Below are 14515 nucleotides of genomic sequence, written 5' to 3' on the forward strand. Positions count from 1 at the left end.
TGCGCATGTACAAATGTTCTATCTAGTAACCGTATCCTAACAGATCTAGTAACCTAACCTAACAGACCGAATGCATTTTTACCACCAAACTGATGTCAAATGAAATATTAGCTGTTTTTATTTGAACATCAAGATTTTCTGCATATCAAATAAATTTATAATTTTTCAATATGACATCATTTTTAACCGATGTGTTAATTACAGCAGGTAATATTTACAATGTATAAGATTGATATCAAATGTAATTAATTAATTGTACTATTTACAATGTTTATGTTTTCCTTGTATATAAAAATAGAGCAAGTGGAAAAACTCAATCTTCAAGATAAAATAGCTCAAATACAGGAGGAAATAGTGAAACTAAAATATGATGTGAAAGATTTCATGGATGTTAATTATATTGAATTTTCGTCGAAATTAACGAAAAATCAACGTTTAGTTTCTAAAGCTGAATTACTTACACAGGAAATGAACGATTTACAAAAGAGAATAGATGATCAGGTAGATATTTAAATACATATTCATAAGAGAAATCATAATGAAGGAAAAAAAGTATAAGTGATAAATTTGGAATGAATATTATTTATTTTAGATCAAAATAGAATTATCTGGATCCACGAAGGAATTACAGAATCTGTCATTAGCGTTAAAAGAATCAAACCTTTGTTTTTTATTATCCAAACAATTGTTATCGCTTGATGAATACATCAAGTCAATAAAGCAGTATCAAGAAGAACAACGATACGTTGACGCTGCCAAAAGCTTATGTGCAATGCAAGTGTTATTGGAAAATCCAGAAAATAATATACAAGATCTTGAAATATATAATGTCATCAAAGAGGAATATAAAAATTTACACGATTCATTTTTATCTCATGCCTCTTTGCTTTGGCATGAACGAATTTGTTGGACCGATGTAGATGATAATAAAGATGAAGCTATTGTAACACTTCATATTAAGGATAAACTAGAAAACATAGAAGATTTAATTCGTGGTTTGCATTATGTCAACAAACTTTCCGATCATTTAGACAAATTTTTAGATTCTGTTATGAATCATATAATTCGAGCTATTATCAATGAGGAATGCTTGGTGTTTGTTTCGAAAGAAAACGTATTCACGATTAAATATATCGATAGAAAAAAACAACCAAATTATAAAAGTGTATTGCATAATTTAAAATTATTATTTAGATATCTTCATGAACATTTTAACATTGTAATAGACAATAATGAAAGTTTACTTATGAAAATGCAGCCATATATTTTAGACAAATTAGCGGAAAGTCTTACAACGAATTGTATAGCTAGAACTATACCTACTTCTACTGCGGAATTAAAAAATTTTGAACCGGTAATTGAAGAGATTAATGACTTCCAAAGTTATTTAGTAGAAATTGGTAAACAAACACAACATTTATTATAATATTATGTTAATATAATTATTGAAATAACTCTCTTCATTCTTTTCATAGGTTTCATTAAGGAAACACAATTATTCTTGAAAGAATACACCGATAACATAGACACTATTTTTATCGATAAAATATGCCAAGATTTAATGGTCAAAGCAAAAACTATTATCAGGAAAGATCTTCATGATTCGATTAAACATATATCCGAGGTCAATTTCATATTTCATTGAATGATTAAACAATTCTAATATATTCTAATGGTAATTATTCATTTGTAGACACCATTAAAATTTCCAAGCAATGAATTAGAGAACGAAGATGTACCAATTCACAGATACTTAAATGAATCTTCTTTTCAACTATCAACTTGTCAAATAAGGTATTTAACAATTTCATACAAATTATCATAATGTTATGAAAATAAGTATTTTTTTTTTTTTTTTTTTTTTTTTTTTTATAGCAAAAGCGCAAAAGAAATACTAGATCTTGCAAGAAGCATTTTGGACGAAGCTTGTGACAGTTTGGATGCTTCCGCAGTCAGGCTGTTCTATACATGTAGAAATATATTTGAAATGTATGCAGGATTAGTACCTGAACATCACCGAAAATTTTTGGAAACAATACCACAACAAGTCGGTAAGAAAACCAAGTCAAATGAGGAGAAGGATTCTCCAATAAACGACAAATAAGTCCTAGATAATATCTATTGGCCACTGGATATTACAACTGTTCTTAGCTTTATTCCACAACAACTGTATGTATCTCGCACACCATCTACTCACATTGGCACACGAATACAGGGACAAGCTGCCAGGATCATTGCAACAACTTAATTTAACGTTTGCTGACCAAACGCTGATACTGCGCAATGTGGGTTCCGAATGTTTTCTAGAACACATGAGATATCAGAGGAATATTATTATAGATATACTTAAAGAGTCAGGTCTGTAACAATTCAACTTTTCATATAATAGTTTATTTTGTTTTTTCAAACGTTCAATAAGACAAATATATAAATATAATTAGGCTTAGCGGTGCTAGGTCAAGTCTCAGAATTACCTTCATCTACCGAACGTGCATTAAGACAATGCATCAGACAATTGGAATTGTTGAAAACTGTCTGGTTGGATGTTTTACCTATCAATGTTTATTGTAGAGCCGTAGGTAAGTCTAGTAGTTAATCTTATTATTATCTTATTATAAATTCAATAGTCACACCTACCTCTTGTCTTTGTTTGTATTCTTGATGACAGGATGCATCACTAATTCCATGGTCGAAGATTTAATAATAAGAGTTACATCCGTTGAAGATATACCAGCCGATGTAGCCTCCGATTTGGTGATAATGTTCAATATGGTAGCAACACGAGCACCAATGATATTTCCGGTAAGTTCAATGATAATAGTATTTCAATGTTAGGATTGACAAATAATTAGAGATAATAGATTTTTGTTCTACTTGATTTTTATTCATTTGTTTATTATACCACACAACACTGTTAAGAAGTCATGTGCGATTCTGCGATCAAAGAGTTGATGATATAGATAGAGTTGTTCCATCAATTTGTTCCTGTAAAAGTGAAACTGTAAGAACATATGCGGGACTATTACGTATAAATTTGACGAAGAATACTTTTTGTACTTTTAGGAATCTGACGAGATGTCACAATATGTACGAAAGTGGACTAAATTTGTAGAACTTATCAAAGTTCTTGGTGCATCATTAAAAGAAATTGAAATTAGATGGGCAAATGGGAAAGGTCCTCTTGCAAAAGAATTTACAGCTATTCAAGTAAAACAACTTATTAGAGCATTATTTCAAAATACAGAAAGAAGATCAGTTCTCTTAGCTTCTATCAAGTAATATAATACTGTATTAATATGTTATTAATAATCAGTGAAAAGAGAACATTTATTTCGTATTCTATGGCATTTCATGGCATTCGCATCATCTGAAAGATTTTCTTTTATCATTTGATATGTATGTTTATCCCTCCCTCCATAGTTATATATATATTAACCAGGGGACCAGACTAGAACCAACGTATTCACCAAATGTTCTTGTTTTGTCGAAGTATCATCTTTTTCCATCCATGGAACATTCCTTGAGAAACAACAAAATTCCTATGTTACACTAAAAAATAATGCTTTACTTCCTGGTCCCCCCTAATATATATATATAGAGAGAGAGAGATGGGATTTAAATGGGAAAAAAATTTTGTAATACAAATTGCAATCAACTCTAAATGTTTTAAATCCCATCACTAAATTATATAAATATATATTTTTTTGTAATCTTTATATTATTTGACAAGCTTTTCATGCAATCTATTTTTATACGACCCATTTCGCGTATGTAAGTAAAAACTCTTGGCATCCAAAGTATTTTATATGTTTTTTTTTCGTGTTGCAATAAATCTTTGTAAAATAAATCATATTTTATGAAAGTATCTCTTTATATGTAATAATAAAAATTAACTGATCATGTTTTCTTGCATAATAACCTTACAATCAAAAAGAGTAAATATAATAATATATATATAAAAAAAGAAAAAGATTAAATTTATAAGAATCGTATTTATCGTACAAAATGTTCTTTAGTGAAAAAAAAAAAAAAAATATACAGAAAGTTAAAAATTGAATAACATTACTATCGATGATTTTCAATCTTCATCAAGAGTATACTTTTTTTTCACGAATTGTATTTCAAATATCAAATAATTGTTTTAATTAAATCTATGAATACCTATGTTTATACGTGTGCGTGCAATCTTAATTTTTTTTTTTTTTTTTTTACATATTTATAAAGAAATCTACACACATATAACTACCAATACGCAAGCTGCCTCCTACAATTATGAAATTATAAACAAAATGAAATTCAAATAAAAGAGCATTAAAGATAGAAATATTTTGTCATCTAAAATACTTACTGCTTCCTTCTTTTTATTTTACTTATTTATTTTAAGCATTTAAAATGATGGAAAGAAAAAAAATTCAGAGAAATCAAATAATATTAAGCATTGGTATGTAATGCTTGCTATGGATGAACAAACAAAAAATACACATTTAGTTTCTGCTTAAATAAAAATTATTATATAAATCAAAACTTTCTTTTTAATATACGTATATTAGATCTAAGATCTAATTCAAAAGTAATTTTGAATTTCATTTAATTATAAAATTACTATACCGACAGGGTCGAATTTTTAAGTGGAATATGTTGTAACTTGTAGTTAGAAATATATATATATATAGAGAGAGAGAGAGAGTGAGAGAGAGAGAAGAGAGAAAGAGAGAGAAACGAGGGTCAAGTAATCGACCAAACTTGGAGATAGCTTTTTATACTCATATTTATAAGTCAAAGGCACTTGCGATATCTGAATTTAGTGAAAATTCAGTTCCTTTTAAAATTGTCCTTAGAAAGGAACTAAAAGGGAAAACAACGAGAGAAGATTTTCATTGGATATAGACACTGAGAGAGTAATCAGGCAGACAGGCAGACAGGCAGGCAGGGTGGCGGGCAGTAGTGAGCGCAAATCATTTAATACGTTTCCAATTCCAAGTCATGTACAGTCGAGGTAAAACATTACCACAATTTTAATCATTTTATCTTTGAAAGTGTAAAAAAAAAAGACAAAAAAAAAAAACTAGAAGGAGACGCTCATAAATGCTTCCAAATGCAGGACTGTTTATGCACATATATTGCTAGAAAAGAGCGTACGTAAAGTATAGCCTGGAAGAACGTTTCACGATCTCGTACTTTTGATTGTATATACACTCTATTTGTGTATGAAAATTAGTTTGGGCCTAAACTCTGTTTGTTAGTGCTTTAGCACGCACGATAGGCCATATACGAGCAGCAGTTTGCATTTGGTTGTATTGCGCATAGTTCTTTCTTTTTCTTTTCGCTTCGTTTCGTTTCGTTTCTTTTCGTTTCTTTTCATTTCATTTCATTTTATTTCGTTTCGTTTCGTTTTTTGTTTCGTTTCCTCTTTTTTGGACCTATATGAAAACGTTTCTACACGCACGATCATAAGCAAGGTTGTTTTTTTTACTAGGTATACGAAGATTGTACTCAGAAGTATCGTCAATACACTGGAAAACGAGAGTTTGGAAAGACTGTATTAATGCAGAGACGCGGTATCTAATTATACAAACTTCATGATTACTATATCAAGCTTAATTTATCTCCATTCTTCGCTACCTTCAGGCAAGTAGAAAAAATGCAAATACGTTTGTTAAACTTGCATAAGTACCATGGACGTAACTATTAAATGAATTTAATCTCTAAGACCCATGATTTATGTAAAAAATGTATCATATATAAAATATAAAGAAAAAATGGGTTATCTTGAACCCAAGAAATAAATTGTTTTTTTTTTTTTTTTTTTTTCACAAATAATGTTATCACTTTTACGAGTTAAAGCTCTGAATGTCAACAAATAGAGTCTCTTTCTGATCTTTCTCCCCATTTGATATCGAGCATAGAACTTTTACAGAATCTTATGAACTGTTAATTAAGAAAAGTGGCAACGACCACAATCTGTCACATCAGATCATATAATGCAAATATTTATTGCAGCATAAACTGCAATTGTCGTTCTTGTATGTATATACACGTCGCTGCGTAGATTGGATAGAAATGTAGTCGTCGAGGCGGGTGGGTGATTGGCCCGCAGTTCAGATTGGCAACGCAGCGTAGTTCTTTTATGTGCATTCACGTAGATGACGATGACTGTGAACATGGAAGTGCAAAACAGGATGTCACATTATTTTCGCCATTTGTGGCGTATGACTCCCACCGATTGAGAGTCTGTAGTCTCTCGATTATGTATAGATATAAGTACATGTATATCTATATATGTATATATTTATACATGTACATATGCATGCAATAATTTAATTTTTCTGAAGTAACGATCAAAGACTCTTCATCATGCAATTATGCTTTTGATCATATACGCTCATGCCATTGAAATTTAACAAAGAATTCATGAATATTTGGCAATGAGTTTTTAGGCAAAATTCAAAATTATTATAAATAAAAGATTTGATAAACGTTCAACGTTTGATAGAAATCAATGATTAACATTACAATTTTGCACGAATCCGAGTAAAAAATAATTTTCTTCTAAATAGAAAATAGTTGTCACATCGTAAATATAAAAAGAAGCAAAATAAAATCAATTAAAAGAAATCTTTTGTAACTCCTATTATAAATGGTTTTTTTGTTTTGTTTGTTTGTTTGCCTATACTAAAAGTTTAAAACTGAATACAAAGTATTAAGAAATCTAAAGAAGCATTAGAGTCGATTTTGTACCTGGAAAATATGCGGATGTGACATTATGGAAACAATTAGCCATAATTGTAGTAAACTCACTATATATAAATATATAGATATAAATATATAGATATAAATATATATATATATATATATATTTATATACAATTTACCTTCCTAATATCGAAATGAAAGATTATTGAACTCGTGCAGATGATAATGACACAACTTAAAATCATTTTACGAAGACTGGGTATCATTAGTACCTGCCACGGCCAGCCGGAGAGCGGCTTCGGTACCTCGATGTGCCAGTATCCTTGCCAGTGTAGTATTCCATGCTGGAGTCTCCGCTAGTAGTACCATAGGCATCTTGCATATATCCGTCTCGTGTAACATACCCACTGGTACGATTGGACATATAATCTTCTCCGTAGCGTCCTCTACCTCTACTTCCACCACCCCTGCCGCCTGAATAATAGCTGCCCCCATAATCTGCATACGTATTGCCTCCTCTATAACCCATACTAGAACCACCCCGAGAACCGAAATCCCTACCAGAAGTACCACGACTACCTCTGAATCCTACTCCACCCCTACCTCCACCACGACCTCTACCACGTGAAATTTCCACTTTTAACTTGACACCCATTATTTCTGTGCCATTCATACTATTGCATGCCAATTCTGCTTCATTCATATTGAGAAACTCGATGAAGGCAAAGCCTGGAGGATTGAAGGCCACCCAAACCTTGTTAAGCTTGCCGAATTTCTCAAATTCCATTTGTAGATCTTCTTTTTTGATGCTCTCATTGAGTCCACCAACGTAGACACGAGTATAGCCCTCCGGAGTCATTTTAAATCTAAAAAAGTTAGTTTGTAGCATGGAAGAAATGTCAAAATTTGAGAAATTTCGTTTGCTCATTTTTTTATATATAATTCTAACCTTTGTTGTTTGTATGCTTTATCTATTATCAATACAAATTCTTACTGAGAAATGAAACTTTATCCTTAAGGACAAATTAGAACTAAAATATATGTATACTATATCTAATTACCTTTAAACATGCCAATAATACTAAGAAATGTTTATCTATAAAGAAGCAATCAATCTTACAAGCATGACATTAACTATACAACGTGTTATGCTTTATGCAACTTTTATTCAAATTTTATCCAAATTTTAACCGTTTGGATCCACGAAGAGTCATAATTATATGTAATGTAACGCGTCTATTGAAGAAAAACAAAGACTTAGAAAAACACTTTATCTATGCCAACGAATTTCGTTCTAACTTGTCTTAATATGTTATTGTGTCCAATTTATTACAGATTTTCAAATATATAATTTCACGCGAAAGGTTAAAATAGAAATAGAAAATAAAACAAATATCTACATACATGTAGTAGAGATAGACTTAGATGACTTTACGCGCCAATTATTTTCAACTTTATTTTTCCGTTGTATCAATAAAGTACTTACCCCTTTCACTTTGTTGTGTAATTGTCTTGACGAAGCACAATATTAAAGAACAATTTGATTATTTGATAAATAACCGTACAAAGAAATAAACAGCTACGACAGCAGAATGATGTACACGACGGAATCAATAGAAGCGAGTCAGTAGGGGTCCACATCACACAGAAACTATATCCGACGCCTCTACGTCTCCAACCCAGACGCCCATTTTTACGAATCCTTTTAAATTGCTTTCAATTTTATAAACGTTATTATCATTCTATTGCAATCAAGTCTCATTTATCAATTATATTTTCTTCTTTATAATTAAATTCAACTATTATTTTAATTATTAATATGTTACTTTATCTTTTCTTCAAAAATAATTACGTTTTATTATATTTTTATTATACTTATTTAAAAAATTGCCGCGTCTGCCATTTGCATACATATATGGCGCCTTCGCGCAATGATCGCCGCACCATCTCGTGGCGAAAAATGATACTTGTATATTTTTATTCATATTTTTTATCAAATTATATACTGATTAAATATGAAATATCAAAATGCGTTTAATAGCTTTTCAATAGCTTTTTCATAGCTTTTTCATAGCTTTTTCATAGCTTTTTAAATTAATTTTCCAATTTACATTTCGTCTTATCTATATAGCAATCTATGTGTTTAAAGGGTTGAACACGTGGTCTACAAAGCTGCAAGATATCTATTTTTTTTTTCTTGGTCACAAATTTATATAATAATTATTATTAATATCTGATACTTATTATACACTCGTCTTTAAACGTTGTGTCTTATTTAATGAAAATAGTAGTTGCTAGACGCACGCTACTATTAAACAAGTAGAAAAGGCGAATTTAGATAAGTGTGAAAAGGGGTATAATCTTTTAGCTAACACACAAGCTTACTCACAGTTGCCTTGTGTTTTTCGTAGTTCCCATTTTGTCCATACCTTATGCGTAGATGTCGCACCTACGTTTTGAAGGAAAGATGGTGAACAGAGTCTAGTGTAGTGCATGCATGATTTCAGTCGTGACTTAAAATACGTAAACAACAATGGCGTTTTCCGTGAACATCTCGGTAGAAGCACCGATTGAAAATCAAATTCAAGAAATCACTTATGATGGACAAGAAATTTATCAGGCGTATGTAATGAATTTATAAATTTAGTTTTCTTTAGGTTAAGTGATTTTACTTGTATGATTTTCTTTGTAACATTGAGTGTTGTGTTGAAATCTTGATGTCTGTGTTAACCTTAATTCTTATCATTTCTGTATTACAGTCCTCTCACGTTATCCGAAAATTTGGCCAAAATTGCCCAAAAGATAGATTTTAGTAAAACTAATGGAGAAGATATTAAAAAAGAACAATCTGAAAATGGTGATAAAAGTGAAGAGGATGCAAAGGATCCGGCATCTTTTCAATCTTCCTTGTGGCCATGGGATAGCGTTAGAAGCAAATTAAGGTATTTATAAATAAATGACAACGCAAAATGTTTCCACTTTTATTCGAATGATTTGATCTTTTTAGAAACGCATTAACAGAGGTATGCGTATTAGCTGATGTTCTTGCAATAGCGAAAGAAAAACATTATTTAGTTTTGGATCCAGTGCCTCAAGAACCGATCGAAGTTAAACCAATGGTCCAAGTATACGCTAGAAAGAAAGCATTAGCGGGAGCTGCTTCTGTTCTTATGATGGGAACAGAAAGATTACGAAATAGTCAAAATGAATTAGCTAGGAATCGTAATACGCTAGATTTTCACATTGAATTGTTAAGATTACGGCAAAATTGGCGTTTAAAAAAAGTATCCAATTCTATAATTGGCGATCTTAGTTATAGAACAGGTAATATTTTTCTTATGTCATTTTGATGATCTATTTTCTTGACAATAATTTATTGCAGCTGGCTCTAAGTATACGCAGACTGGCATGTTTGAAGTAACAAAAGCGGAAGAGGAAGAAAAACCAAATGGTAGTCCTCCTGCTTCACCTAATTCTAGTAGTAATACTACTGGCCAATCTCATGGACCATCCAACTCGAAAGCATCTGCATTACGTGTTACTATACCTAGCGAATTACAAGGAGTAGCTTATATCGAAGTATTATGTCAAAAAGGTAACATAAGAAAAATAACATTCATTTCGTATTCTATAATAATCTTGTTGTTTTTTTTTTTCAGATCAAGAGGATTTATGTAGTGCTAATATTAGTCTACTTAATAGCAGCGCGCATAGTTCCAACACGGATATGCATTGGCAACAAAAATTAGAAGCTGCGCAAAATGTTCTATTTTGCAAAGAATTATTTAGTCAATTGGCAAGAGAGGCAGTACATTTACGTGCACCAATTCCACATATGGTTGTTGGAAATCAAATAATGGCAACGGTGATTGTTGTTATATTCTTTCAAATAGATTTTATTCAAAAGTATATTATTATGGAATATAGAGAATATTATTTGTTGTATCAGGTGCTGCCGGGAATTCAATTGATCATAGGTTTGTGTCATAGTACTGGAAATGACAAAAAACCAACTGCGCCTCCACCTCATAAGACTGATCATGATCATGTACTAGAACATTCCTTGCATCAATTATTACGTGAAGTACATCATAAAAATACTCATCATCCATTTCCTCATCCTTCGTCGGGTCCACTGGGACCTAGTAAACGACGATGTTTAGCTGGTCCAACAGCAGCAGATAGATACGAACTTTTAGAAATGGCTAAGAGCCAAACTCTATTAGAACAGATCATTCAACAAGCTCAACATTTTTTTATGAGATTACGTACCGAATACGTTCTCGATACTATAGCAAAAGAAGTCAAAGATCCTTTAATTGTATCTCATTGGATGGCATTAAATTCTCCTACGCAGTCATGCGTCAAAATTAATATATTAACACACGGATACGACAGTTTATATCGAACTTCTTTAATCGTTCACGTAGGAGAAAAATCACTTAAATGCGTCTGTAGAGACGGCAGAGTAATGCACATGAGTTATGAACCTCAGGAATTGAGAGATTTAATTTTTTGTCAGGTTAGTTTGTCAGTATTATTCATTGCCACTAACTTATCAAATAATTCATCATTGTCTATTCATGTGACTATTTTAGATATATCAACATCAAATAACGGCAGTACAATCTTTGGCAAAATGTATGGGCTGGCAACTTTTAGGAAATAGTTCGCATCTTGGTTTAGGTGCGGTTGAACCTTTAGGAAATGCAAGCAGTTGCATTTTAGCTTCACCAATCGGTGACAGGTATTTTATCATTTACGTACTGCACACTAATTACTATTAATAACAATTATTACATGTATTATATTTTTTATTTTCAGAATGATTGCTGTAAGATGCGAACCTCAAACAGGAATACAAGTGGCCATAGCGCATTCTCCTAGAAAAGATTTCTTTCCGGGTCAATTGGTGCGAGAAAGGAAATGGGAAAATTTAGGTGGTTCATTCAAAGAAGTTAGATGGGATAAAATGGAAGGAAAAAATTTTTTGAATAAGATGGAATTACTCATGGCTTCCTTAACAAGCAGTTCATAAAGGCGTTATATATAAAAGGGCTCGTTTGTAGTTCTACATTTCACAGGGTGCAAAACATACAGATCATATTATTTTAGGCAATTGTACAAAGTATCATACTTAACAGATTTGGACGCAATATATTGCTATTTTAGAAAAAAAAAAAAAAAAAAAAAAAAAACAAGATAATATCGATATATTGAAAAGTTCTTAAGAGCAGTTTCTCTCGAACGATTGCAATCATGTAACATACTATAAATTTTAGTCTACTTATTATTGTGTATCAATAACAGTGAACTTTTATTACAAACAAATTTTATAAGTCAATATTTAATATCACCTTGTTATATTTTATGTACAATATCAAAAAGAATAGAGAACTCCGAAGATTCTGCTCTTGAAAAAGTCTAATGTTTATAAAGTTAATATTTTTGTAATAATTAATTTTTGAGATAAGAATTGATATGAGAATTTTACCAAATTCTCATTAATCTAAGTATTACATAGTCCTATACTTAGACTATGTAGAAAATAATTATAAACGTTATAATATTTGCGTATTAAAATATTTGAGAAATATATTTGTTATATTAATAGTCAAAAAGAGGTATGCATGGCAATTTGATCTGGAATAGGAGCAATAATGCGCTAAAACATGATTTCCATCCAAGAAGAAATTAATTGATTATTTTGTTATTAATGTGTGTGAAAAAAATGAAGGTTCTTTTTCTTTTTTTTTTTTTTTTAAGACAGTGATATATAAAATATATTTTAACATTTAAATGAATTTTTAGTACATTAAACGTTTACTTCATTTCTAAGATGATGGTAAGGAATAGATCAATGCACCTGCGATTGTACAAAAATGATTTTTTTATTTGAATTACATAATATATGAAATGTAATATGAGTGGGTTAATAAACTACTATGAAATATGACATGACTAAAATGAAATAGAGTGCGAGATATAACATGATCTAGTAATTATCTAAAATTACATTTTTAACAAATGATCATATATATAAATATAAAATTAATGAACAATTCCTTACTTATCGCGTCTTTTGTATATTATATTCAAGTAATAGTTTGTTCTTAAACTTTTGCATAATGTAATCTGTATCATTATATCTCATACACATTAAATACACAACATACATTCATACAGTCACACACATTGTAGATATTAGTTTTTTTTCAAATGAATACGCGCTGTATACACACTGTATCATGTAACTAGATTTTGAATTAAAACATTGTCTTTGTTCTACTGCAGTTTGAACAATAACTACAGTATTTATTATTTATCTCAATGGATTATTAAGGGACGGACTAGCAATTTTAGCAAAAAATCTTAATGCTAGAGCGTACCAAGTTAAAAATAGATTGGGTTTATCTAAAATAGCTCTTGCAACATAAATTTGAAGAAGAATTCAATTAAATAGTGTATTTACAATTTGGCTGTGGTTATCGATGCTTTTGTTTAATAATTCTTTATTTTGTTCTCTTTTATTTTGATAGTAAATATTCAATAAGTATAACTAGAGATCATAAAATGTTTTACTAGTTATTTATTAAGAAATCAAATGTATTGCGTCCAGACTTGTATTCTTATAAAAAAAAAAAACAAATGAAATATTCGTTATTTTAATCTAAAGCTTATTAGCCAAGTATTTTATTATATAAATTCTTAGTTTCTTAAAAAGCACTGAGCTATATTCTGTATTTTTCCACCTGCGACCTTAAAGGCAAGAGCCGCATTAATGACTAAAATTATGTAAGCGAAAGAGATACTGGCTGCATACAATTTGTATACATTTAATAGGGTCATGCAAGAGACAAACAAATGTGATCCTACGACCCACACTATTTGTCCCCATTTTTGCTTATCGAGAGCAGCAAAAAAGATGACGCCCCAGAATGTATGGAGTAAAATGAAGCACAACGTGGTGGATGCTGATACAATGAAGAAATATTCGGTACCGTGTCGAATGCCCATGGTTCCAGGACCAACTGCATCTGCTAACACATTGACCAGAGCAAAAGCTCCGCTCATGAAACCAAAGCCTAGGCCACAAACGTATGCAAAGACATGTCTGCTATCAGCTACATGAGTTGTTGTTACTTTTTCCAAACCTCTTTCGGCTTTGCGTAATACCCAGTATAAAAGATACCTATAAATTAAAAATATTCATTTTAATATGACATTGTTTTTACATGAGGGGAGTACACGTGCACGTACACGTACACGGATATAAAAATAAAAGCAAATGTAAACAAACGCATATTACCTGAATGCTTCTTGGAACAATACTGAAAATACTAATCCAAATGAAAGATGATCTTGAAGTGGAACAACAGCATACCATAGCACAGACGATAAAAGTAAAGAAATGAGCCAGAAAAAGGCACTGGCAATTAATATAATAATTTTGATAGGATCATTAGCTATAGTAAATGTGAACATGGCAAATGGAGGACCAAAAGCCAAGAAAGCACAACCGAAAAAATCCATAACCGTCATTTTAGTTGTTAGGATGAATCACTCGCGCGTACTTATTCTTTGTCAATTGACCTTTCTTCAAATGCTAACTGCTTCTAACCCTACAAAGCCTTATTACGGCTCGGATGTCGATTTTTGGTGGGCGCATTTATTGCTTTCCTACAGACACAATTTTTCAATTTGACATTTTACTATATCTACTTATAAGGTTAAGTGTGACTTTTCTCAACAATCTTTCGAAATCCTATTACTGATAATGGAAGCACTTTTGTATGAGTTACATCGAGATAAACCACTGTTA

At 30.9% G+C, this 14515-nt stretch overlaps 4 protein-coding genes across 5 annotated transcripts; 2 read left to right on the top strand and 2 right to left on the bottom strand.

Annotated features, from left to right (window-relative positions):
* Positions 1–46: 46 nt before the first annotated feature.
* Positions 47–5810, top strand: Zw10 (Zeste-white 10 kinetochore protein). Its single transcript, XM_015327776.2, has 10 exons — positions 47–207; positions 299–501; positions 593–1400; positions 1476–1624; positions 1694–1794; positions 1876–2051; positions 2152–2358; positions 2442–2579; positions 2669–2802; positions 3064–5810. The coding sequence occupies exons 1-10, from the start codon at positions 171–173 to the stop codon at positions 3277–3279; spliced, it is 2169 nt and encodes a 722-aa protein (XP_015183262.2). The 5' UTR covers positions 47–170; the 3' UTR covers positions 3280–5810.
* On the bottom strand, positions 2863–8369 carry Rsf1 (Repressor splicing factor 1). Of its 2 annotated transcripts, none has more exons than XM_089179041.1 (3): positions 8180–8369; positions 6966–7559; positions 2863–2985 (listed from the first exon to the last, which is right to left on the bottom strand). In XM_089179041.1, the coding sequence occupies exons 2-3, from the start codon at positions 7550–7552 to the stop codon at positions 2886–2888; spliced, it is 687 nt and encodes a 228-aa protein (XP_089035167.1). In that variant the 5' UTR covers positions 7553–7559; positions 8180–8369; the 3' UTR covers positions 2863–2885. The 2 variants fall into 2 exon arrangements, with proteins under 2 accessions (XP_089035167.1, XP_015183260.1); XM_015327774.2 differs by lacking the exon at positions 2863–2985 and adding an exon at positions 4946–6153 and having other exon boundaries at positions 8180–8344.
* Positions 8370–9155: 786 nt separating this feature from the next.
* MED17 (mediator complex subunit 17) lies at positions 9156–11899 on the top strand. The gene is made up of 8 exons (XM_015327770.2): positions 9156–9315; positions 9453–9635; positions 9701–10017; positions 10076–10288; positions 10353–10558; positions 10643–11215; positions 11292–11440; positions 11518–11899. The coding sequence occupies exons 1-8, from the start codon at positions 9227–9229 to the stop codon at positions 11729–11731; spliced, it is 1944 nt and encodes a 647-aa protein (XP_015183256.1). The 5' UTR covers positions 9156–9226; the 3' UTR covers positions 11732–11899.
* Positions 11900–12565: 666 nt separating this feature from the next.
* On the bottom strand, positions 12566–14475 carry aph-1 (gamma-secretase subunit Aph-1). Its single transcript, XM_015327773.2, has 2 exons — positions 14003–14475; positions 12566–13885 (listed from the first exon to the last, which is right to left on the bottom strand). Exons 1-2 carry the CDS (start codon positions 14233–14235, stop codon positions 13402–13404), a joined length of 717 nt encoding a protein of 238 aa, XP_015183259.1. The 5' UTR covers positions 14236–14475; the 3' UTR covers positions 12566–13401.
* Positions 14476–14515: the final 40 nt, after the last annotated feature.

Source organism: Polistes dominula, unplaced genomic scaffold, assembly GCF_049000335.1.
Source record: "Polistes dominula isolate Pdom_NZ unplaced genomic scaffold, Pdom_raw_medaka contig_37, whole genome shotgun sequence".
Classification (NCBI taxonomy): Eukaryota; Metazoa; Arthropoda; class Insecta; order Hymenoptera; family Vespidae; genus Polistes; species Polistes dominula.